Below are 27,493 nucleotides of genomic sequence, written 5' to 3' on the forward strand. Positions count from 1 at the left end.
TTTTCTGTAATGGAGAAAACTCCACTTCGATCCTTCTGAGGGTAAGCCACTTCCTAAGGGAAGACAATTTCTGGCACCTGGTGGCATAGTGGAACTGAATCCTTCACGCATAGTGAGACTGCAGATCTTGCAACAAGCACTGCCAAAGGACAAGCTACACTGCAGCAAACCCCAAGTAAACATTTGTTGGAGGAAAGGCAAAACTGCGGGAGATATAAGAAAGGAAAGGTGTTTGGCACATGGAGGTTGATAATACTACAGTTTGGTTTGTTGCTCAGATCATTTTATTCAGGTTATTTTCCTCTTCCACAGGACTGAGGGAGATGCTAAAGGTTAGATACAGAAAGAATTCAAGTTACCTAAAGTGAGACTTCGGTAGACTCTACAATGAAACTATCATCCTGTTCCTTACCTAAAATGATCAGATACTGCCGTTTGTAAAGTTAAGACTCACTCTCATTTGGTTGTTTCATCTCTTTACATATGCCCAGTCCTGGTTCCCAGGTCACTCCTAGGGCCATCAGAGAGTTGGAAAGTAGACATTTCTTCTCCTAAATCTCCTAAGAACCTGACTCGCCAGGCATTCCAGCACCTCAGATGCCAGCAGGATCAAGCTGCTCAGAAAACATAGCAGACATCAGTTAATTCCACGCCATGCAGGGAATGGGTGCAGTGCACTCCTTTTGGTCACTACTAATTGGACAATCAGTTCAAAAAGAAGTTATGCTGGCTTAATCCCTTTTCTCTCTGAGGAGACACAAACCCATACTTGACTAAGCCATGCCTTTCTTAGGTTGCGGCACAGTCCACCTCTCCTTTTGAAGCTGTACCACAATGTACCACCAAAACCCAGGTGTCGCTAGGTCAGAAAGTGAGCACAAGCACCCGCTAGCCTCCACTCAAGGCTCTCACTCATGGGCGGAGGAGCAAAGGCAGCTCTTCACCAGCCATTGCAAAACACCATACATGGTTGATGGACACATTTACTCCTCCTGGCTGATCCCGTTTTCCCCTTCAGTGCAGCCATACTCACTCTTTGAGCAGTCTCAGGTTCAACTAATCCCTTTGTGCAGGGTGGCACAGCAGTACCAGGAGGAGTGGTGGGTGTTTCTTGGGCAGATTAGTCTAACAGTTGTTAATTAGGATAAACTTGCGGAAGGTCAAACCCATACTCTGCACCAATACTTCATGGGTCTACAATAAAGCATCTGCTATAAAATGGTGGGCACTGCCACTCTCACCCTGATTTAAAGGGCAGCCCTGCTCTGTGCTTGCAAAAGATAAATACGAGTCCTGAATTTCCAGAGATGTTCAGGTCCTCAGGTTCCTCAGAGGACGGGAGAAATGCTGTAGCCCTGAGTGAGCTGGCTGAGAATGGGACTCATCCATTCAGCACGTGGAGTGCTTCAGATGACATTCGGAGGCACTGCGGCACCCAACGTTCAGGCATTTACTTCTCCGAGTCACTTAGGCACACATTTCCAGGACACCATGCACCAAGCCCCTATTCTGCACTGACTTTCTCTAGCTCCTGCCGATAAGCAAAACAACTGCTGCCCATCTAACAGAGCCTTTTGTAAACAAGATGCAAATTTTTTTATCCCATTTAACATCTCAGCTGGTGATCAACTTTTGCCTTGTGACAGCAAAGAGATGAGAGATGTCTCCTTGTTCCCAACCTAGAGGGCAGAAATATCATAGACTTGCATACAAGACAATTGTTTAATATGTTCACAAATCAATTTTATTAATTTAAAACAAAATTAATGAAGAAAAATTCTGTACACAATTGTGGACACAACACACTTTTTGTACAATAAGGCCCAGATAAACTGTTTTTTTTTAGTCCGCAAGTGACTAAAAATTGAAAAAAAAAAAAAAAGAAAACAACCAACCCCCCTCACTGTCTACTTTGCTTGAGGAAAAAAAAGGCTAATTATAGTCTCAATTCTAAAAACTACCCACAACGTGCTTTATGTACGTAAATGAGTACTGCGTGAATTCCAGCACTCATACTGGGTAAAGTAAAGCACAGTTGCACGTCTTGGTAGGATAAAACCTCTCTGTTGGTAATAAAGCAATCCGCAAACATTGAATTCTAGCAGCAATATGATTCCTCCAATAGAGAAGGGTGTTGTTGTGTAGCTACATTGGTGCTTTGTAGCTCTGCAGGTAGCTGTTTCAAGGCTGGTGTTTTTAGCAAAAGAAAACAAGAAGAAAAGTTGGAGAATGAACCAACAAAGCCGAGGCTTCTTTTTAATGAGAGGATTTAAATCAGGTAAAGGGAATTGGTACAATTCAAGCCAAAAAGTCAGACTAACAGTTTATCTGACCAAGTAGCTCATGGCCTCCAGGATTAGAAAAGTCACAAGTCACAGACAGACACAGTTTAGTTTAGGTTCGTCGTGTAAATGGGTATAGACAAAAGCAAATTTTAACTCCTTGGCCGTAAGTATTTCAGTATTTCCATTGCCGGCAATGGATGTTATATCTTAGGAAAATCTGACTCCTGGTGGAAGAGGATTAAAAAACTTAAATGTATACGAGTATTCTTGTTCAATTTCTCCAAAATATTCCCATTTCTAATTTCTAAAAATAATGATGATGATAGTTTCCTTCATTTTTGGGTGACACAGAAACTATTCAATCCCAAGATTCCAGTTTAAATCATGTCTTAAAATATATTTGTGTTCTCTCTCTATTTCTTTAGGCAATGAATCTGCTAATTCATTTTTGAATACTTTAAGAAATGGTTAATATGTTAACTTTAAAAGAGGAAACAGAAGAAACAGAAGACAGCAAAGGACTCCTCTTCAGTTGTGTTTTATCTAGATTTCCTTTTTGGGGGGGGGGGGGGGGGGGGGGGGGGGAAGAAATCAATCTTTTCATAATCAGACTAGGTGAGAGAAGAAAAAGCTAGAGAAACAGCCGAGAAGAACAAAACCCAATTCTTATTGACACTTGACATCCATGCTTTTGGTCTTGACAAATTTATCTAAAAAAATCCATTATCTACATATTTATATCCAACGCATTGATAAGGCACTGCACAACAGTTTGTGCACACGTGGCCTCATTCTTCACCAACAAGGCATTACTATCTTTCAATAGCATTTACCTTAACAATATGTAAAAGAATCATTCATTATTACAAATTTACACAAAAAAATCTTCCTGTACATGATTGTCTCAGTGATGTACCTATTAGTTTAAATTAGACATATTTTAAACTACTCTGTAATGTGCTAAAATCAAAAGTAGTTGCTGTACCATAAGGCAAAGGCTTATAATAGCCTTTAATCCTATTATACATATCCTCAGTTATATGATGTCAAAATATAGTCTGTTCATAAATAAGTAAAGATGTACAGAGTACCCTGGGTATGAGAAACCAAAAAGTAAACCTTCTTTACAAGAAAATTACTCCACTGGTATTTTGAAAAATCTCAGTCTTCATTGTGCAATCAAGTTTGCTGTGTTGAAGAAATGGTGTGTGTCACATTGACGAGTCTAAAAGCTACAAAGCATTTGCAGGTCCTTTTTATTCTTCACAGGTATGAACCTTTTATTTCCTTTTTCTTTTCTTTTTTTTTTTTTTTCCTTCTCTATTTCTTTTTGGTAGCAAATATGGTAAAGATGAGTTGTTCAAACGTTTGCATGGCTTATTTTTGCTGGACTCGCGGTACCAGAGTCAACAGCTGTTCTGAAGAAAAAGACATGCTCCTCCGTTTACTGAAAGGGCAAGGGTTAAGACCAAATGCAGCTGTACGTCAACATGTTGAAATCACAAAGTTCTGTAGTCCAATGCTGACACAAGACACAGGCATCCCGTCCACGGGCAGAAGGAGGCTCTGGGGTTTCAAAGTGCTGCTGAGCTGCTACAAGTACTCCAGTTCCAAGGCATGGTGAAGGGCCATAAGGTCAGAGTGGCTCGAGATCCTCCAAAATGGCATAGCATGCTGTGAACAGCACAGACAACATGTAAAAATAACCCCAAGCATGCTGGTATTTAGACCCACCCATTGTCTTTCACAAGGATAAGGGAACGCTGGGAGGAGAGAAAAAGAGCTCTTAAAACCTTGAGCCCTTCACGTCTATCTCTGGTTTCTCTGACCCACCCCCTCAGCTCAAATTCTCAGTAATGGCAAGTCTATTTACCAACACGAGCAACAGCAGGAGATCATACGGAAAGGAGGGGTTTCTCATCCTTTTATAAGAAAAACAGACTTCAGCACATTGCAGAAGAAAATATTATTTCTAGAAAAAATTTAAGGAAAATAACCTGTGCATGAAGCATGTGGGTACTTTGAGGAAGGGAACAGAACTTGACTAAAAAAAAACCAAAAAACCAAACAAACCCAACAAAAAATAAAGGAAGTGAAAGTATTATTTACTATCAAAACATGTTTGTTCCTTGTGGAACTATCCCTGGCAGGTGAGTTAAGAACATAGCCACGGTGATTCAGAATAGCTCATGTGTTGCTCACATCACTTTGAAAGGAAATTTATCCCAGTGGTTTGTATAACATCACTCATTGTTAGCACTGATCTTAAAACATCTTTTCCATATGGGACAGTTTTAAAATGAATACATATTTTTTTCCTATTAGCTGTAATAAAATCTGTCTGGAGCACAAATACATTTGCAAAGAACCTGAATAAACCAAAAACACAAACACCAGGAAAAAGCACACATTACCTCATCCATGAAGGGTAAAAATCTGATTAAGAATTATCTTTATACTCTAAACCAGGGATTATAGTGTCAGCAAGAACTTTTGCATAAATAAAAAAAAAAAGATAACCATCAGCTTTCATCAGGAAAATATTCTATAAATCCCATGGGAAAATAGCTTCAATTCAACAATGTTCTGAAGGCTAACAGGATCATTTTCACCTTTTCTTTGGGTCAGCTTGTGTCCTGGCATCTTTAGGAGGCAAACGACAAGCAATTTATAAGCACAATAGCTTCTGAGTTCCCCAAGCATTTTACCTATGACTTCTCAGAGAGGTTTTCTTCATTCCCTCATCAGCACTTCCCAAATAAATTCCTAATTCTACTGAAATCAGTGGCAAAACTCCATCTCTTCTGATTATCACTTCTACACTGACCTCCTTTTTTTCATTCAGGTCTTCTCCTCAAAGTTTAAGTTAGAGAACAATTTTGAAAATAATGTGAAACTGTTTCCAGTTGCGTGTCTACTGGAGGCTCTGTAATTTTACCTTATACCTATCTCAGGAGGCAAACATCTTAGCACAGAGCCTACCATAAATTTTTCTTTAGAAGCTCAGGTAAATAGCTGTCTGTCAGTGTATAAATTATTATTTTTAGAAGAATGTCGCTTCAATCTAGATAATGATGTGATGAGGAATTGGGTTGAATTTATAGAATAAACCAGAGATTTTTAAAAGAAATATAACCACGTAAGTAGCCCGCAAGTACCTCCGAAGTCAAATGGCAACTGTTAAGGAACAATCAGCTGTTGTTCTTGCAAGAGTCAGAGAAGTTATTAATTAATTAACATTAATAAGCAAGACCAAGGAGCCATACAGGATCATCAAGGGAGCACTGTAAGGAACCTGGACAATGCGCACCCAAAGAAGAACAGGTGTCAGCAAGCGGAGTTGCACAGTAGGGGGGACTGCAGAGTGAAGGAGGTGGCGCTGAGCACCCAGTGCACCACATTTCAGGGTTTTTACTTTCAAATACCTCTAGTCTGCCATCGTGGAAAAAGTGTAGTTGGAGAGCATTTGGTGAGTACCAGTACAATATATTGTTCTTTAGTTCTATCCAAAAGAAATCAGTTTTGCTGGTTTGTTGGTTTGTTGTGTTGTTCCCCCCCCCCCCCCCCCCCCTCCCGCCCAAAACCAGTCCCGGTTGTTAATCAAAGCATAGTGAGGGGGAATGATTGGAAGGTCTGCTTAGATATGACACTACTGATCTGAATTAAAGTGCAATATGGATGCATCAACAGATGCCTACATTCAGAGTATGCCTAGATTTTAGAGCAAGAGGTTTCTTCAGCAAGAAAATAAAATGATCCACAAGGAAGCACCATTGCAAGAGTTTCTGCTCTGCTTTCCTTTACTCTAGATGGTTATAAAGCCTTGAGAAACAGCTGACTAAATTTCAGCTTGAAGATAAATGCATGAGCCATAGCTGCTTATGGAGAGAACAAAAAAACCCAAAGAAAATAATTCAGAGACAATTGAGATGTTGTCGGAAAAAATGCTTATGATATTTCCAAAACGCTTTTACACATTAAACCCTGCCTTAAGACAGAAGTGTTAAACACTGACTGTGACTCCTACTATTTCTGCATCTTCATTCTAGACTTCCATTGTACTGTCTCTGCACTCCACCAGCAACAGAAACTAGATGCAACTAGCTTGCTCAGTTACAACTCCAGGTCCCAGTGTCTTCCCTGCTACATTACACATAGTCTATCCTCTGCGATCTGTCTGGTCAGACACTGCTGCTTTCCAACTCAAATCTTTCCTAAAGATTTATTTCTTGCACCATGTTCAGGAAGCAAAGCAGCAAGAGCAAAACGAAATAAAAATTCCTAATCATGCTGTTCTCCAGACTCTCCAAAAGCTTCTGTGCACCCATCTCTCATTTAGGCTACGAGATGTTACTGGAAGAATTTACAACATCTGATAGGGGTATGACATCAAGGACGAAGGGGCACGGGTTTGTGCTTGCAGCAGGTCCGTGCAGCGTTTGCCAGCTGACTGCACTTGGCCAGCGGTGCTCTCGCGTGGCTGCAGTTCCCCTCTTCTCTCCCAAGCCCCCCACCGGGTGGGACCTACCTGCTCCCCCTGCCAGCCAGCCATAGCTCCCTGCTTCTCTCAGTCCGCTTGGCACCGGCTCTGCCCCAGCCACCGGGGCAGGGAGGCGTAAATAGCATACCTAAGATGCGGCGTGGCGCAGAGCTTGGTGGACACCTGCCTTTGCGTAGTGTCTCTGCAGAAGCCAAGAGTCAATGACATGGACGCCGTCCAAGGTCATACAGCAAACTAATGAATAGGGAGGATTGTAGTAATAAATTCTTGGCTTCCAGCTCCCGCTTCATGCAGCTCCAGCATTATACTGCTTCCCTAGTAACAACCTCAGCATCACAGAGCGTACACACACCAGGCAGTTAAAGACCCTGATTGATTTAACAGAAGGTTTAGCTTCTGCTAAATCAAATCACAGCAATTCTTGCTAGATGCCCATACGCGATATCGAGTTTTGGATTACTCTCAGCTGTTTATGGTCAGATTTTAAACCAAAACTTTAAGTGGTCGTTATTTTGGCTATATCTTTCTATTTCAAACCCACTTAAGTGTCCTCCGCTTTATTTATGTCTGCGAAAGGAGTGTATCTCCATTTACACCATGTAGTTACAGGACTGAGGTGTGGAATGAATCTAGAGAGTCCTATGAAAACAAAGAGGTTGTGTAAACCTCAGGATTATAATTATTTTCAGCTCTCCTGCATATAGGTCAAAAGACCGGCAGCACACTCCCAAGAAATAAAGCATGCCAGGAACGCGGCATCTGCACGGGGCTGGAATCCGTGCTGGCGCTCTCTACAGGGCTGAACACGGCCGATTCAGATCTCTATCAGTCTGACCCTATGGCACAGCCTTCATAGCTAAGGGGAGGGGAAACAAACCTGATATCGGTCAATATAGGTGTGTATATGTTTGTGTATGTATATACAGTCTCACACACACGCGTCCATATATACACACGTGTTCATGGGGCATATACAGTAATTTTCACCTTATCTAAGATAATAAATTATTGTACAAAACTAAAACATTTAAAGTATCAAAATTCTCATACAAACCCTTATACTTTATACCTGCATTAACACGCCCCATTTGGCCACAACTATTCAGCCCTGTCAAAAGTGCCAACACACCCATGAGACAAAAGTACATTTTTTCTTACGGAATGACCGAGCAATCTTTGTATATATATTCACTAAATATTGTCTTTAGAAAGTCCCCCCTGCCAAGACTTAGCACACATGTCATGTACAACACGTGTCTTCTATTCTGAGCACACAGAAAAAGGCTAATATCTCATTTGCTGCTGCGGGAGAATGGATGACAAATGCTAATCACTGATAAATAGTCGGTGTAACTGGATGCATTAGTATCTAGTGAAACTATAAGAAAGCTTTTCTTATTGCTTATTGGAGGAATATGTATCTGGACCGGTAGTAAAGCAACGATTTTGTGTACTACTTCAGTATCTTCCAAGTAAATATGAAGCTTTTGTCTTTTAAAAAACACGAATGGTTTTGTAGATGATACTTGGTAATAAATACATTTATGAACTTTTTTAATGATTTAGTTTTGATGGCATTTTGAAATGAAACGTGGTTGAAAAATTTTGAATTCGGTTTTGGTGTAAAAAGCATGAAAAGTTAAATTATTAATTTAATGAGCCTAATAATTATCATATTATTAAATAACCTAAAATATGAAGGTATTTTATTTCTGAAATAGAAGGAATATTACTTTTCCGTGTATATTTACTAAAAGAACAAAACATCAACTATTTTATTCAATGAAATAAAGTGTTTCTATTAATGCATGTGCAAAACAAAGCCATTTTTCCACAGCAGCACCGAAAAGCGCAGACTATCCTCCTTCCCTTAAAGGAATACATATTTATACAAAAACCTTACTCCTGAGATCTGTGACGGATTTGAATAGAAAACTCATCGGTTTCTGTCATCTTTCACGGTATTTTTGTTGTGTTCCTGCCAGATTTGCTAAGCGGTCGTCTTTACTTCCTACCCCAAACCTGCCCAGCACAGTGTGACTGTGAGCTTAAAAGCAGTGGCATATTGGATACCCATTTATATTCTATTTATTGCTCCACAAAGATTTATGATTTTTCCTCCCAATTTCCCTCCGAGGCAGCATGACCATTCTGGAGACAAAGGGAGAAGCCGATTTGCCCAGGCTCTCCCGAATCACCTGATGTAAAATCCAGCTCCTCAGCGCAGAGAGCCTCCTGCTTTGTCTCCTCTTGCAAATTAGAAATCCTTTGGAGGATTCTCCTAAGTAGAAAAACTCAGGAGTTGGTTTGGTTTTGTTTGTTTTTTTTTTTTTTTCCTGCCTTACGAGTATTTCCTGACTGTCTCCAAAGGCAAAGGCAAAAGATGAGCTCGAACAACACAACAAATCAAAACGCAACACAACTAAACAAAAGAAAACAAAAACAAAACACAAAGCAAAGCCAAACGGAATGCCAAGACAATGGAACCTCTGGCAGGAAAACCCACTGTCACCGCGGTGGCACTCAGAGGTGGCGGCTCTGACTCACACGACACCCGCACCGCCGCCAGCAGCCGCCCCCAGCACCCCTCGGCTCTCGCACCCCCTTCTCTCTCCCCTCTCCTTTCCCTCTTTTCCAGGGGAAGCTGATCCGAAGGTAGCAACCTCCGCGTGAACCCTGGCGTTACAGCCACCCCGGCTGCGCGCTGAACTGATCCGGAAGGGTACAGTTATCCCCCAGTCTGCAACGCAAATGTCCTGAGAATTTTAATCGTCTTATAAAATATTTTGCTGGAAGTGACAGCTAAACAAAGGTGTTGATACCATGGCCGGTCCCGTGCTACGTGAAATGTAAGAGCGTGCCGTTTCCTCAGTGTATTGTATTTATTTTCATCAATCAAAAGAGGTATTTTATGAAAAACAGCCTATCCCAAAAATGCTTCTCAAAAGAGCAATGATCTTTTAAATGGTATTAAAAAGTTTCGATTATTGAATTTTTACAGTAATGAACAACAATAAAAAAGATTTAAAATGTGTCCTTTATTTTTCCTATTGCAGTATTGACTCAGGATTTTCTATGAATGAAGGACATAAAAGAAAATCTTGTTTTATGATGAAGCAACTGATAAATTTCTGGTAAATTCCTTTTAATAACAAACCTTCACTTTCTTACCTCCTAAGCTGGAAGTTCATCTCTTTTCACTAAACAAACATGGAATAAAAAAATGTCTTAAATGAAATAGGTTTGAATTTATATGCTCACTTAAAAATACTCCTTATAGTGCACATGTAATCAATGAAGTGCTATTTAAAGAAAGGTCTACTGCTTACGCTCTCAGTAGTGGAAAGAAACGTACTAAGGGCTTCACCACAGGCCAAACCGCTTCAGCAAAATGCTGCACAAAGGCACAACACAAAAGCTGTCCCTGCCCTGAGAATATCCCCAAACCTGACGTGCTGATGGGAAGGAAGGCAGGAAGGAACCAGCTAACGAGGTTCAGGGGATAAACGAGGCAATGGGGTACATGATGGGACAGTTATGCCACTTTGGATCGATGGGCTTTGGGTGGTTTTGGAGGGGTAAATCTCCTGGTTTGTTTGCGTGTTCTCCAGAGGAGGTCTGGGCTTTTACTGATTTCTAATACAGTGATACCTTTTATTCCTTAGACTGGCCACACATCTTGGAGCCGAAGCACAGTATACACTAGGGTGCATTCCCACACTCGTTCCTCCTAATAACCCTAAAAACAACTTGAGGGGCAGAGGACCAAACAGGCATCATCTGAGTTGGGACCAGCTCCTCGTATGGCAAGGCACTGGGGGGTTCTTGCTCTTGCAGGACGCGAGAGCCAAAACTTAAGAGGCAAATCCTGCTTTCACACTGTGAAACGGTGACTTCTTTTTCGGTGGAGTAAGAAGCAGGACAAGAATCACAGAAGCATTCTCCTTAATCAGATTAATAGTTTCTGCAGAAAGGCAGGGCTGCTGGTCTACTTATTGACTTCTCTGGCATCGCCGCAGCAGATAATTTAATCCAGAGCATCTACCATGCTTTGAATCTGAAAATTCCTTCCACCGAGAAAGAATACACAGAAGTAATGGCACAAAGGAACTTTCTATACTGCTACTCCTCTTAGCAACTGGAAAGGCTTTTTCTTATGCTTTTCTGAATCATGTTTCCTGCTGAAAAAAGCATTGAGTTAGATAATGTTACCGAAAGGACTACTCCTGCCATTATCATATACAACACTATTTCTCTGAGCAACAGAAAAGGAACAAAGAGAAGAATTCCCCCCCCCCACCCCCCGATCTTAAATGCAGCTTTTAAAATGTAATCATTTACAGCGGGAAAACATTTCTCTGCAAAGATGAAAGGCATTTCTGAAGGAGAAAGGAGCAAACTGTTCCCGTCAGTCCGCCAAAGGGATATATGAAACTGAGACTCTGCGAAGTGCTGGGACGAGCCGGGAACCCACCCGCAATGCTTCGGGGGCACAAAATCCGGATTTTATGAAGCAAAACCAGTCAGTGGTTGTTAAAAGGCCATGCGGACTAATTAGTTTCACTTCTCCAATTTAGAAAGTTACAGTGGAAACAGATATGGAAGTACCACAGAGAGTTTTGGGGTAAAAAAGCGGCTGTGTAAAAGCAATTTACCTGTAAAAGGAAGCAAGAACAGGAATGCCCATTTTCCTATTCTTTCTCCTATTGTTCAAATAGCCGAATTATGCCTCATTCCTCCAAGCGAAGAGTCTGTATGTGCTGTACTGGAGTAAAATAGCAAGGCTAGGAAAACTGCCTATTATTTTTCAGGGGGAAGTATTGCTTTTTACAGAGCTTGCTCCACAGTGGGGAAAAAAAAAAAAAAAAGTGATTTTTTTCCCTTCTTCCCAGAGGAAAGCAAAAAATAATAAATACAAAGTCAAATAGCATCCTCTGCTCAGTTAACTGAGGTTATGAATGCAGGACAAACCACGAATAGTTACCGGAACGCAGATTCCAAATTACGGACGCACAAGAAAACTGAAATTTCTGTATACCTACTTCAGTCCTACATGCCTTTCCAAGGTGTGACATATACGTGTTTCATATAGTCAAATAGCACACTGCCTTTGATCAGCAAGAATTGCCATTTTTTGCTTATATTCATAACATCCTATGTGGTAAATTGGGATGCCAACGAAAACATAACTATTAGTTCTTGGCACAAAAGCTGGGGTCCATTTTCTGGCTCCTTCTTGAAATAAATCAGACATACAGAGCTAGCTTAATATGTCTTTCGGAAAACAGCAGGGCACATTATTATCTACAGTTTTATGCAGCTTTCTACTAGATATGGTCAAAACATTTTTAATAAAGTAAAGACACAAACCCCAAATGTCAACGCACGCTGTCCCCTATTGAAGAAAAGACAATTCAGACAATTTCAGACTCTTGAAATCAACCCGCACTGAAAAAGAGCCATTACCTTTTTTGCACCTTGTTCTTCTTCGACACCATCCCCTATAACAACATATACTACTTTTCTTCCAAATCTTTGAATTATTCGCTCAAAACAACTTTCCTTTCCTGAAAGAAAAAGATCAGACTATTCAGGACAGGTGGTGATGGGATGACATCAAACAGAACACTTTTATTCCGGATGTCCCCAGTACTATCACAAATAATTAGAGTTACTGGGCGAGAAGAGCCTCTCCCGCAGGATGGCACATCAAGGCTGATTGCAGCTTTACTCCTGCCACAGCAGCTGACAGGCAACCTTAAAATCTGCTCCATGAGATCCTTTAGTACACACACCACGGTAGACATAGCGGACTAGAGGTCCGCAATATCACCTTTCTCGTCTCCTTCCCTAATCTGAGACAGGTTTCGGGGGGAATTTCTCTACCAGGAGAATTCTCTACCAGCTGTTTACAGCCAGTATCCTGAACTGAGCAAATTGATTGAATCTGAGTTGAAATTCTAGCTTTTTCTCCACAACCTGTGACAAGATTAATCACAGCTCCTGAAACAGTAGTATCTTGACTTAGAAGGTCACCCAAAAGATTTAGATTTAAATGCCTGTAATCCAATACACGGGCAAGGTCCCTGATCCTGCACTGGGATCCATTAATGTGGCTCATTACTTCACTGCACAGACCTGGGGAAATGATCCCAGTGCTCCAGTCCTACACGTAGGTACCGAGACCGGGAAGCGTCAGGTACTGGTACTGGGAAGCCAGAAAGAAAGCAAATGCTTACAGTTGAGTTTTCTCAAATGTACCCATTCTGAAAGATCACTTCAGTCTGGTCATGGTACATGCTTACCTGTGTGTTTACAGCAACCGACGAGAAAAACTGTGGTTTTCAAAATAGTTATTTCAGCTACAGAACAATACCAGCGTAAGAACAAATAGGTTGGAAATTCAAAAAAGGTTTCTAGCCAGCAGAGAAGCCAAACTACTCAATGACACCCTTTAACAGTAGCACCAGGCATAAGAAACCTCCAACACTAACCAGGTTGAAATGGTGCTTGAAAATTATTAATTGTGTCATGTTACAAAAATCTCTTGATTTCCTGTGACAGCCAGTGACTGAATGCAGTTTTGCAAAAGCACCCTGATGTCCTGTGTATGTGAAGTCGTAAGTGAATATTTATTAAAATATGTTTTAATTAAAACATGCATTTGAAGTATTATAATTCAAAGTTTTAATTTATTTTAAAGTTTTGACAGGCGGTACCGTAACATTTCTATCCAGGAAACAGTTTTAAATCTTTTATGGCAACGCTTTCAAATTTCTACATAAAACTCTCAACCAAGTTTTGTTTTTTTTTTTTTTTAAAAAAACAAAACCAAACGCAAATAACCCACCATATTTTCTTGGCCATTCGAGCTTCCTGTATTATAGATACTTAAGAACACATGAAAAATGTTTTCATGTAGCCCACAATTTTGAGGGAATCTGAGATAGAACAGATATGTCATAATCACATTAAAAACTACAAGCACCATTGCCATCTGGTCCTATGTACTTCTACATACTCAGAATAACATCTTTTATATTGAACCAGAAAACAGAAATAAACATTTGCCTGGCTGAAGCTTATTACAGTCAGTATGAATGAGCTTAAATAATTACATTCTGCAGCAAAACATTCTTGCTTCTGGTAAATTGTTTACCAAAATTTGCTCCAGAGCCCATGAATGAAATGGAGCCAGGGCTTACCTTTACAGAATTTCTTCTGCTAATCAGTCTACTAAACAGCCTTCTGAACTGCTACACAGCCTCGCAGTTTTGAGAAATGATGACCAAAAAGCAAATGTATTTCCTCCTAACATCAGTGTTACCACAGCTATATGAAGCTTTCTGTGCTGGATCACGACAAACATTTGAAAAGCACTTGTAGGATGTTTTAGCATGAACAGTGTTTCATGAGATCAGGTATTACTAATCTCTACATTTGCTACAGTGAATGCATGCAAGAAATATATATAGACTACAATAAGTTTTTATTTAGAATTACAGCTTCAAATGTTTCACAAGGTTATAGAAATAGCTCACCTATTTTAGTTGCACTGTAAATATTCTCTATGGGAAATACAACCCCTAGTCCATATAACAAGACTTTTGCCAGAGCTGGAATTAGCTGAGTAGTTGTTACAAGAATGTTCACACAGTTTGTCCTACGGAAGAGAAAACGCAAGCATCCTTTTGTTAACAAAACGAAACAGAACAAGGAAAACCTTACCCCTCCCATCAAACCCCCTCCCGTCAAAACCCCTCACTATTATTATTGCCACTTACAAAGAAAGGGTTTTTTTTCCACCTTACAGGAGAGCCAGGTAAAGTGGCATGGTCAGACCAGAACAAGGAATGAGAAGAGGTCCTCCAGGTTCAGCATTTTGCCCACCAGACCAGGCAGCCTCTTCTAGACTATCAGCAGACATCCTAAAGTTTCCCAACTACCTCGAACTCTTCATACTCACCTCGAATGAATAAGGGTGAGTGCTTTCAGTGCAAGTGTTAACCAAGAATCCGTCAAAGCTTCAATTTCTGCTCTTAGTTGTAACCAAGCCTCTCTTTTTGCTGGACCAAGAAGACCTGTGGAGTAGATAAGGGCATGTCTGCACCGAAATTAAGTAACGGTCTGTCATTTTCCTTTGCGTTCATTAGCTCAGATACAATTTTCCGCGTGGTGCAAACTAAACAGCTCACTAAACACTACCACGTTAAAAAAGGAACATAAACCAGAAGTTCTTCCCTTTTACTGCTTCTCATCTATTTTTGTCATATACTTCAGAGTCACTTGCCTCCGACGTTATTTTTGTAGGTATTATATATTTCTTTTACTCGTCTGTAGCGGAAAGCCAATTTTCGCATCCAGTCCACTCCTCCGCGCACCCCCGTCGCGAGGCACAAATTCGCACTGGTGGCGGCGGCGGGAAAGCCGTCTGTTCCGAAGTTATAGGTGCTAGTCAGAGAAAAGCAAACCCCCAGATTAACAAAACGCAACAGGCTACGTTCGAGCACCAGCTACTCCCTTTGCTGGGTTGCAAAGGCAAAGACAGCTAAAAAGACAGCGGGCTACTGGAAGCGGTACGGCAGTTCATCGCTTTCCCAGGAAGGAACTTGCAAAGCAACGTTTTATCTTGTTCAGCTCTCTTGTACCTTAAATCTTGACCGTTGTCGTCTGAAGACACGTCGTCAATGTGAACCTGGTCGCATTCCTAAGGTGACAGAAAGACTTTGTAATTTTCTTGATCTTGCAAATCTCGAAAATAAAGCTATAAAAAACTACAAACAACCCACTTATCGGGGATATTTTTAATTGTGGAAATCAGTAGATGGCAGTCTTGTTAAAACAACTATTTTACCTATGCCTTGTGCTCATTTCTTAGAATAAATGCACACCGTCGTTAGCTACTACTGTTAAAAGGCTTTCCAAAAACACATTTTTGTGTTTAGAAAGGAAAGTGGTTAAAAACAATTAGCATATGTGTTCCATAAACGTTCTTGTAGCCTTTCAGGTACCTTAAAACATCATGCTGCTCAAAGCTGATTCAGTCAGTGCATAAATGTAACTGAAACCAGACATTTTGGTAAATGTAACATATTAGAAAAATTAAACCTGATGCTAACCGCCAATGAAATTATGACCTCTGATTGCTGTTGAGCCACACACCAACACAGCCTGAGGCCAGTGTTTCAGAGGAGCGCAGACGAAAAATCTGTTCCTAGTTTGCCATTCATTTGAGAGTTGTGAGTTTCCTTCTCTCTCTTTGGTCTTAGTGCATGAAAGCAGCATGCAAAGATGAAGAAAATCTGAACAGAAATAGCCAAGTCAAAGCATCTTTCTTCAGCGACTTGGATGCCAACTAACACGGCGCATTCATAATTAGCTTTGTCCATCACTAAATTAAAAATCGTAATGCATATTGTTTACCCACCAAAAAAACATTAGAACATTACTATTAACAATTTAACTTTTGGCAGGAAAACAAATAAACCTCTGGCACTCTAGACCAATCTCAATTCAATGCTTGAAACAATAATGGATTTCAATTATTTTAATAATTTCCTCTTCGCTCTCTTAATGTGAAGTCCTGTAACAAACATGATCTATTTAAAACATGAAAATATTGCAATCCTTTATTTTTGTGTTACTGCTTTCCTCTGAACAAATTTTTCTCTCTCCATGGATTTGTGAGGAAGGGAGGGAAGATAGAAGTGGAAAGAAACTCAAACCAGCTGTTCCCTAACAGAATTAAAATCATGACCCTCAACCCTTTTTCTAAAACATCTATTTTCCAGCCAACCCTCTCCCAGCAAGCAGCAAGCTCCAAGGAGGAAAAGACTTTGACCCTGTAACCTTCTCCTCCTCTCCTGAGGTCAACAACCTCAGATAAGAAAAAAGCTCAAGAAGTCTATTTGGCCTCACATGATGGCTGTGGATTCTAGATTTTTAAAAACACAGGTCTACGAAAAAATACCTCAGAAACTTTTAAAACGCCTTGAAGAACAAGGTGTGGTCTTTTGCACTTGTACAATATATACTTATTCTTACTGTAAGAGGTACTCTTTTGTACTTTACGCATAGGTAGCTTGTCCTAGAGAGAGAGGTAAGAGCGACAACCAGCACAGGAAAGACAATACTACTTTGCTCATATTTAACCACCATACAGCGAATTTCCTCCTCAGGCAGACAAATGTATTAGATGTGCAGACACAGCTGAACCTACAAGTGTGAACATATGTTGCCAGGCTTTGAAAATCAACTTGGCTAAAAAAAAAATAATCTGGAAGCTTCTTCAGCAAGTTATCAAATTCACAGAAATTAAGGTGGGTTTTTTTGTTTAAAACGGAAGGGAACTGTCCATCCAAATGTCTCCAAAGTTAACAATTCAAATATGAACTGAATGTAAGCTAATGAAGGAAAACCATCCTGAATCCGCAAGTTTCCCGTTGTAGTTACTCTTCAACTACTCAGTGACTTCTGAGTCTCCACGGATAGAAAACTCAAGATTGAGTTGTCAATGTAGCAGTGAAAATCATCAAGTCAATGGCCTCCTCCCCCCGCTTGGAAACTATGAATGTCAACATGAACAAGTTGCTGGAGAAGAGGATTCAAAATAGAAATCTGGGAAAAGAAACAATTTTTTTAGTAACTACAAAACTAAAAGAAGGAGTAGAAGATCAGCTTCTCACAGGAGTGCTTGAAAGAAGGAATAACTCAACAGACTTCCAAATTCAGCTCTCTCAGACAAAAGATAGAGGCAGGAAAGATGACACCACTACAACTTAGTTAGAGAGGACCTGGAATTTTAATTTATGCTGCAAGGTCTTGGGACTATCACAAGCCCTGGAACATCACAGACATTCTCCCCTTTTGTCTAACCATCTGCTTGGTAGGTAAAAAGTGACAACTGAAATGATACATTACAAATAGAAATCATGGTATCGAAAGAAAGAGGGATTTTGGAGAGAAAAATGCAGAAAAGAAATCAGAGACTCAAAATTGGTGGGGTAGAGGTATAGAAACAGTGTCAAGAAAGCAAGCAAAGTGAAGAAAAGGTCACATACATCACAAATTTCAGGTGAGATACTGAATATCATGGAGAGAGATAGTGTCCTCTTTTGTCGGGAATATAAAAGAAGAAAAAAGTAAAGTCAGGAAGGGAACGAAGCAAAATTAAAGCACAAGAGATACATGTTATAATTTGGAAAGGATTAAAGACCCATGTGATTGACACTCCGGTACAACTAAAGGAAGGTCACAAACAGTGCACGACTGTTTTGTTCCCGTTGAGTGGCAGGACACGGCTTTGAGGCTAAATGTGAGCTTTGAGTGCCAGGTATTTTTTCCTGCTGTCTAGCTGCCTCGGACTTCGGGCTAATGAGTGATTGGTGCATTTTTCAACCCCTGAACACGGGAAGGAAAAACACTCATTTAGCAATTGCTCTTTTAGCAGTAAAGGTATTTAGGAATACCTCTTCAAAGACGCCAATTACCTGCCCACCATTCATTGATCTGGCCCAACGTTCCTTCAGAACACCTCGTACCTGTTTTCACCTGCTTGCTTTGTGTGCAGCATTTGGTTTACGAGCAAAGACTACCTGAGACGTTGTTCAGTCCCCTGATTAGTTATAAGCAAGGACCCACACATTCAACGTTTCAAAACAGCAGTTTACTCCAGATGCACTATAATCAGGGATATGCTAAAATGAAGTTGGATGCTGACCAACAAATAAAGTATGCCCTTCCAAGCAATATATCTTTGCAAAGATCTATTTTAATAAGAATACGAAGACTCGTAAAATCCTCAAGTACTTCCCAAAAAAGCTTCTGTGACGGAAGCCAACTTACAGTTAAACAGCCACTCAGGAAAACAAACAAACAAACAAAATACCTGGTTTGGTTGCAGGCTTACTATTTCAAACTTTTACAGATATATCTGACACTTTTGTAAAATTTTCGTAGGAAATACAGTATTAGTATTCTCCCCCTAATTTCTCTGGCAAAGTGTTATCTGAAATTAATACTGAAAGTCCCTGTAGAAACACTATAAATTCATGTTATTTATGCAGATGTATTTTATTACGATATAATCAGTTTAGCTGTCAGCTCCAAAGCAGAACATTAAAGTTGTTGGATTCTCTTTTAAAATAGGCTGAATTGGCAAGTAAGGAGCAAAATATCCTGTGGTTTACGTATAAAGATTATGCAGCAAGCTGTATTTTGCTCCTAAGGGTGTTGACCTTGCAACTTCAGCGTACCCAGTTTGAAATCTTCGTGAGGGACTACAAGCGATGACATGTTTGCACTGAAGGTATGACTGTATTTCAGTCAGACAGGCTGAGATGCAGCTCTGCACTCTGGGATCAATCCCTGGAAAGCAAAACGCACCTCGTATAGTTCCAGGATAATACTTTCAGAAGGGCAAAGCACCTTAGGCATCTAAACCCTATTCTCACGTAGGTCTTCTAAACTCCAATGATTTTAATGAAACCCTAGCCAAAGTGCTTAATTCACATTTGAAAATCAGATTTGGACTAGTAAAACATACAGAAACTTTAAAAGATCTTATTCACGGTGCCACAGGCACGTTCTGTGTATGAGGGGCAAAAAGGGGGTAGGACAGGTATTCGCAAAGGGTGATTTAGTCTAGGGAAGCGACGCTGCTGTGATTCAGATCTCTCCTGCAGGTCCCTTGCAGCCGTGGCCAGCAATCACAGGGCAAGTTGGTCAGAAACCGGGAGCAGTTGTTTTTTCCTGGTTGTTTTTGCGTACTATCAGCATACTGGCTTGATGCCTGCTGTAGGGAAACGGCAGGAGAGTGGGGCTGGGAGATGGGAGCGGGACTGGTCCTCCTGGCAGCTGCCCAAGGCAGCACCTTCAGAGCTGTGTCAAATAAGTGCTGTCTGGGGAGCGCCTGGGGAGGTTTGTTCAAAGGGCTTCATGGAGAATTAAATTTTAAGCAAGAATTTGAGGCGGAGAGAAAAATCTTCTGCAAAGGGAGAGCGCAGGTCTCTTCAGTTCAGGAACAGCAGCAGGAGGGACAGCAAGCTGTGAAATGCAGGAGGATTTAAAAGCCTGTAGGAAGGAGACCCCAGCAAAAACTGTTGTCAGGGGAGAGAAAGAAGGCATTTCCTATATACCTTTAAAGTGCAAGCCTGGATGAGGGACGATGCTAGACAGTTGATCTAGAACATTAGTAACACGCTCAAAGCTACGATGTTAATGGTAATACTGGGGGTTGTCTGTGGGATTACCAATTAGCCTAAGGAAAAATAAGTGTCAGCGTGTACCTTAGCAAATCTGCCTATAGTAGTTTAAGAAGTTACTGTCCATGCTGTCCTTTGCTGTCCTCTCACGCAGCCGGCTGGCATGGATCCATGTGCTTGTGTCCCTCAGACCTTTCAGTGCCGCAACTGGTAGCTTAGCTTGAAACAAATCTCCTGCAGCAGCTCAATTAAACCAACAGCCGTTGCACAGAGTAACTGAGACTTGTTTCTACATTCCCTTCCATCAGCTCTGCTTTGGGGCTTGAAGCAGCAGCAGATACGTGCTTGCAGGAGCTCCGTAAAACTGCTGCAATCATTTGCTAAGTGAAAATATGTCTCCAGTGAAATGCAGTAAGCCAAAGAAAAACAGCAATCAAAAATGAATGATTAGATGAGTCTAGCCTAAGACTTGTACATGGAAAGCTTGTGTCTTCTCCCTCCTCCGCTCCCAAAGCATTTGCTAACTCCTTCCTGCTAACTTTTCCGCCTTCTCTTTTCTGTTTTTGTATGATGAGCCAAAAACTCCCAGAGATGCTCCACAGTCATCATTCACAGCTCTTAAAATGCTTGGACCTATGTAGTCTTCTGGAACCCTTCCTTAAAGCTAACTTAGGATCTTTATAAAGATTCATATGCAGAGCATTAAGTTATGGCAGAAATGTTCTGCAAATATTTATATTACGTTGCTCCTTCGCTACCACCCGTCAAGTTGTGCACTTCTGCCATAATTATGTAAAATATGCCTCACTACTCAATTTACTGTAGGAAAATTAATAATAATAATAATAAAAAAAAGATATTAAGGCTGTTACAAGAGTTCCTCTTATCTGTGCCAATACTACGTGCCAAGTGGAGTGACGTAACGGCTAGCATGCTGATCAGCTACATTTCTCTGTTACAAAACTAACAAAAATAAATCTAATAGTTCTGCTGTCTTTGAATAAACGCTGAGTGTAAGATAACTCTGGACAAGTTTGCACATTATGAAAAGGAATAACGTGAAAAATATTATGAACATAGCCTCAGAGGATGCCGAAGTATTACAGTCCCAAATCTGCTGATTATAGCTAAAATACATTTCCACATTTGGTTAATCTTCTTAATTTACCGTGAGAAAACTAACACCATGCTGTCAACTAATTGTTTCAATACCTTAGTCTGCAAAGTCAAATGAGAGAGGGGGGGGAACCCCCAACAACCACCCTTCAGAACAAGCTATTTTCATTTTGCCTTTACATCAGCGTGCCCATTGAGACAGCCTGGAAGCTGGCCAACTCACAGGAAATGATTGCTGGGATTCTCTGTTCCTCTCATATCTGTCATTACGCAATTATATCCACTGCTTCATTTTCCCTACTGAACAGTAGAGAAATTCGGTCATGTACATGTGAGAACAGATCTGGCAAAACAAGTTAAAGCTGCAATCCTTTATAAATGTGATGTATCTGAAAAACCTTAATTAAAAAAAAATCCTCTAGTGTACACCGCTGTGCTTTTTACGACAGCAGTATCTGTTTATGTCTTTTCCAGAAATAAGATATATATACCCTTTAAGATATATATCCTTTCAGATTATTATCCGCTCCACAAATACTCATCACTTCTATAAGCCATCACAACGTGCCTCTTTGGGAAACACAGGCTTACAGATTGTCAAGGAATGTTTTCCCAAGCATATTCAAAAGCTAGTTTGCGAATGACCATTTTTCTTTATAAATCAGTTGGTTTCTATACCTTTTTACTCATACCTGTGATTATCTTCCTGCAAAATAAAAAGCAGATTGCTCCAACTAGTCCCTATTCTAATTTTAGAAAAAGAAAATGCAAGGAAGCCAACATTATTTAACAGTAGTTATTAAACCTGACGAGTAAATCTCTGTTTTTCACTTGACTAGAAGGATAACAAAATCTCTAATATGCATACAAGTTAGAAAATAGACATTACATAGAACACCACACCTATATCACACCTACACACCTATGGATGCATACGGCCTGTGCCGAATGCTCCTCTACTGTACTTGCTAAATATACAAAAACCCTCTGCACTCCCGTTCAAGCCGAGGCAATAAAGGCTGAAGTGCTGAACTTCCTAACCCATCATCGCGGCGAGCCTGCTAACGTACAGCGCAAATCCATGTGAAAGAGCAGAGACTACGGTTCGCAGGTTCTCAATACTGGCACTCAATTGGCAGGACCTGTCATCTCCGTCTAGCCTGCACTTTGTGACCCTAACATTTTCTCTTCTTTCCCACCACAATTATTCGGCGCTGAAGAAAAAAGGTGCAGATTACCTGTGGGTCAGGCACAGGATATGAAGAACAAAGAGAGTTCTTGAAATCCACTTCATTCTGTCTGACAATTTGTGGATGAACAGTCAAGGCATTAAATCAGGCTGTGAAGGCTTTCAAAACACGCCCATTTTAAACTTAAGACTATAAAGAGAAGCTTACAGTATAAAAAAAAACCAAAAACAACACAACAAAACCCCAAACCTCACCTTTTACTGTTAAAATAGCACATCAAAACAAAAAAACCACCAAGTTTAAGCCTATTAGCTATATAAACTATTAGCTATTATAAGCACTGACGACTAAGATCTAAAATTATTTAACAAACTCCTTTTCATAGCCCATGATTTAGGAGTGCTCTCCCGCACTGAACACATAACCCTTTTAGAACACGCAATGGATGTCATTCTTTTCTAATAGAAAAAGTGATTAAAATCCTATTTTGCTTGCTCACACGAACAAGTGCATTTGGATTAAATATGATACTCCTAAAGAAAACAGTGTTTGTTCCAAACTAAATACAGATCTTATTCTGCAACTTGTGTTTACTGAAGTAGCCACACTAAAATCAAGGTTTACATTTTCATTTCAGCTGCACCTTGTAACTGCAAGAATCCAATTTAAAACAAAACATGACCCAGTGAAGTATCTATGTAGCAACTGTAACATGACAGTTACATTCCCACAGCAAAAGAAAACTCTATTTTGCTAGTTCTCATTACCTCATAAGTGTCACGGAATCACAGAATCATGGAGTTTTCAGAGTTGGAAGGGACCTCTAGAGATCACCTAGTCCAACTCCCCTGCCAGAGCAGGATTGCCCAGAGCACATTACTCAGGACTGCATCCAGGCGGGTCTTGAAAATCTCCAGAGAAGGGGACTCCACAACCTCCCTGGGCAGCCTGTGCCAGTGCTCTCTCACCCTCACCGTAAAGAAGTGTTTCCGTGTATCTGAACGGAACTTCCTGTGTTCTAACTTGTGCCCATTGCCCCTCGTCCTGTCACTGGGAACCATTGAAAAGAGCCTGGCTCCATCCTCCTTCAACCCGCCCTTTAGATACTTATGTCATGAACCAGATATGGAAGGTATAAGAACTGATAGTGTCCGGGTATATATTACTGGATACATTGAAATCTATCTATTGAAAAGGAAGACTGAAATGTAAAATTATACCTCTAGCACAGGGTCAGCAAAGCTCAGGACCACCACGGTAAGTGCAGTCCTCCAAACCCCAGAGCTTTCTCGCTTGCTTTAGGGTGTAGATTTGTTTTTCGTGTTCCAGTTCAGAGATACTCCCTATTGTTCTGAATATGCTCATTACATTCCAGTAGTTCAGACAAGATAAAACATAAAACTATTCTATTTTTGTAATGTACGATCTTACTCAGAGAAGTGTTTTGGAGTGCCTTTCTAACAATCAACTATTTCCATTTCTGTAGATGTTGCAGGAAAAGAGAAGGGAAGAAAAGGGTGTCAAAGAATTCTACCCGTAGATAGAAAAGGCTAAATATGACTCAAATTTATCTGTTTAAAGAGCCTGTGTCACTCCTGGAAAGGACAGTGTTAAGTTCAAAATGTCAAATTCACTTTATTTTAAAAGTTCAGCATTTCACATTGTAAATACCTTCTTTACGACATGATTCATGTTATCTGCGGATATATACTTCTGTAAAAAGAAAAAAATTCTATGACTAATGAAAGCCAGTGAAAATAATATATGAATGTGTTCAAAGAAGTAACAAAAGCCATGAACCTGGTCAGCATGTCATGAATTATTCCCAAATGTGTTAACTTGAAAGTATACTTTTAGGAACATATACATTTTATTGAAACTATATATTAAAGGTTGTTCAAATATATTTCAATTTTAAACAATTTCAAAATTAAACTTATGAAAAGAGCGATTAAAATTCTCTCTGCTAACCTTGCCAGTACAGACAGCTAAAACTTTTGCTCTTATGGGCAGCCTGAAGACCTCTGCACAACACTTTGCATTTTTCTCCTTCCTTTTCTTTGCCCCCCTCAATGCTGTGGGGCAGATGTTGACCCCTACGCTGCTGCTCAGTGGCAGAAGGAGGGAGTGAGCTGAGGCACCGCTGCCTTGCCCAGCTGGAGCAGAGGACAACTCTCGCTTCGCCAGAGCTCTAGGAGCACCAGCTGGAGAGGCAAGGGGTTTTCTGCCACCTTACAGCCTTACATTTAGAGAAAGGGAGAAGCAACAGGAAGGTAATTAAAGCGATAAAGTGATGGTACGAGCTTGGTAGGCTCCTGTGTATTTCAGCAGAGCTGTATGCATGCAAAGGCCACTCCATCTGACTCCCTTGAGAAAGGAAATCATATAGGGTCTATTTGCAGCGGCACCTAGTATGACGGTGCCCATCGCTGGCCACATGAAAGAAGTTAAGTGGTTAATAACTTGCATAAGCCTATAGGAACGATCTTCTCAAGTAAGCTAAGGAGGTATTTGTTATTCTTCATAGCTCTAACGCTCAGGAACCCCAGCAGTACATTCCACAACAGCCACGCATCATGCATTTCGGATGGGCTGAAGCTTTTAGCTGGGTTTTCTACACACCAGCAAAGCCACAGTTCTGCCTATGAATAAAGACTTTGTTTTGCATTCGTGTTCATTTACCTACAGCTACATGTGCGGTGTAATTTAGTCCCACATTCATGAAGCAGAACTTCATGAGCTTTCTGCAAGTCACCCATGGTTATCGTATCACATAGACGAGAAACTATTTCCAGTCATACCCTCATATACATAATATCAGGGAAAATGCCTTACCATGATTTGTATTTCCTTTCCTTTCTTTCCTTCCTTCCTGCAGCTAAACTGAGCTGTTCCTGGATTGCTACTGTGGAAAACTAAATGCAAATAGATGGGCTTTGTGTGTATCAGTCTGAATGTGCTAAGAGCTGCTGCGATGCCTGCTGCAAGGGAGTCTACAATCGTTCATTCACAGCTACATTAGAAAGTGAACTCTCCTACTCTTCACAGCGCTCAAAGTACCTTAAAAATTAGGTTCACACCTACAAATAAATGTATTGCTGTAAAAAAAAAAAGACAAAACAACAACAAAACACCTCTACTGAAGCTTTTGGAATAATCACATTTGGTTTTCCCAGAACTCTCTGTTTGCTAAAGGTGAACTATCAGGAGTTGAATCACGGGTTCCTCATAGAGAATATCCTTATAGAGGATATCCTCATAGGATACCCAGCCACAGTCTGGTGGGGAGGTTCCCGTTACAGACGTTGCAAACATAAGGAGGGGGTGCACTCTTATTTCAGCCAAATGAGAAAAGGCATTTTTGAATAGATATTCCTCTGTAGGGCCCTGGATGACTCTACTCTGGGTGACCAGGGATTAGTTCAGCTGCCATCCTTATGGTATTTGGGGGTGGGAGGGTGATAATTCAGCCAGCTCTGTCTGAAGTTTTCCTCTCCCTGCAACCATCCCTTGTATCTCATCATGAACAAGGCTTATTCAACAGCCTTTCCTGTAATTGCTTATTTTCTTGAGTTTGATGGCCCAGAAATCTATTTTCAGTATGTTCTACAGTCCTTTGGACCTGTTTTTGTAATAAGCGACTACAGTTGTTTCTTATTCAACATCCACCTAACCAATTAGGAAGTAAAGGGCCAAAGGTTCCCTAAGACTTTCCAGGACCCATCCTCCAATCAGAGCCAAACCAGACTAACTCTGCCAAAATCAGACTGGTGCCTCAACGAAATCAGCTATTTCTCATAGCAGATGAACCAGACCTAGTGGTCTGAACGTGAACTTCTGTCCACTGTTCACCACTAAATGAAGGTCATCAGGCAAAACCCACCCCTTTATGAAAAGCTGGACTGTTATGGTCTCAATTTTTGTATTACCAGCAATAAAAATTCGCATGACCAACATGAATGATTACATCCAACAATCACCAGGAGCTGATTCTGCTTTCAGCTGCGTCTTTAACCATCACGCTCTTTTGAAAATTACTTCCAAACAAAAAGTATTTCTTTCATAGAATGGTTCTTAAATATTTCTAGAGAAGAAGTATTTCTTAGAATATCGAAGAACGCACATGCTATTTTTCTGATTTGAGAGAATGTGAAATGCATTGTTCTTCAGAAATTTATTTTCTTTGGCATCATCTTAGTCAATATTTACTTTTGGGTCAGTAAACTCACCCCTTTACCTCAAGAGAGGTTACCCTCCACCTATCAGCAACGCTGTTGCTCTGTACTGGATAATTTTTTTTTTTTTTTTCCTGACATTGACACAGCCAGACTGATTTTCTTCCTCGCTAGTACATCAGCGGCGATCCCCGCGCAACAAAGGAAACTCATGCCATAATGCTACACCGAGGTCTTGCAATGCTCTGAGACAAGTTCACAAATGAAATGTTTTAAATAGAACTGGGGTAATTGTGCATGAGGGAAACAAAGAGCAGGAAGCACTCAGAGCTGCCGTGTTTACCTCTTAAACAGCTACACCTATTACTTTAAAAAAAAAAAAAAAATCCCAACCAAAATACTAACAAACCCCTCCATCCTCCAACAACTTTCTTTGTGAATGATCGAACAATTAAAACCTGTGAAGTTGCTGTATGGTTTGGGAAGAATCATTAAATTCTATTTAACTTTACTCCTCATCTTGAATGGAAGATAATACCGGCCCTAACAGCGGTGCTGCAGACTTAATCAATGGTTTACTCTTTTAAGCATTCCGAAAGCTTATCACAAACCGAACCTAAATGCAGTAACTGTTAATACCAACTAAGTTCATTAATAACTAAGTGCATTCTCTATCATACTTTCCTTCTAATAGTATTATTTTAAAAAACATAAAGTAAAAAATAGACAAGTGATGCTAAGAAATAATAAAAATTATAACTGTTATAATTATAACTAATAATTAGAAAATCAAAGGATTTTTTTTTCTCCTTTCTCCTAAATTATTTTAATGCATACCTACCAATATTTTATGTTATCTCAAGGACAATGGAATAACTTTGCAGTAATTTTGCTGTTTTCTGAAGCATTACTTCACACTCCTGCAACCGAAAGCCTAGAAGTCTCATTTGCTTTACGGACAAGAGAAATGGGAGCTATTAAATGATACACACTATCACAAGTAACTTGTTTTGGAACAGCAGTA

General features: G+C 40.3%; 1 protein-coding gene across 1 annotated transcript in view; it reads right to left on the reverse strand.

The window, feature by feature from the left end:
* Nucleotides 1-2,857: 2,857 nt before the first annotated feature.
* Nucleotides 2,858-27,493, reverse strand: part of EYA1 (EYA transcriptional coactivator and phosphatase 1) — a 92,163-nt gene continuing 67,527 nt past the window's right edge. The window contains exons 14-19 of the mRNA XM_082498991.1: nt 15,435-15,493; nt 15,077-15,237; nt 14,753-14,867; nt 14,328-14,449; nt 12,253-12,353; nt 2,858-3,959 (exon numbers count right to left, since the gene is read on the reverse strand). Coding sequence (XP_082355117.1) covers nt 3,879-3,959; nt 12,253-12,353; nt 14,328-14,449; nt 14,753-14,867; nt 15,077-15,237; nt 15,435-15,493 — 639 coding nt within the window. The 3' untranslated portion in view covers nt 2,858-3,878. The remainder of the gene's footprint in view (nt 3,960-12,252; nt 12,354-14,327; nt 14,450-14,752; nt 14,868-15,076; nt 15,238-15,434; nt 15,494-27,493) is intronic.

This window comes from Vanellus vanellus (genome assembly GCF_965231255.1).
Source record: "Vanellus vanellus genome assembly, chromosome: 2".
Classification (NCBI taxonomy): Eukaryota; Metazoa; Chordata; class Aves; order Charadriiformes; family Charadriidae; genus Vanellus; species Vanellus vanellus.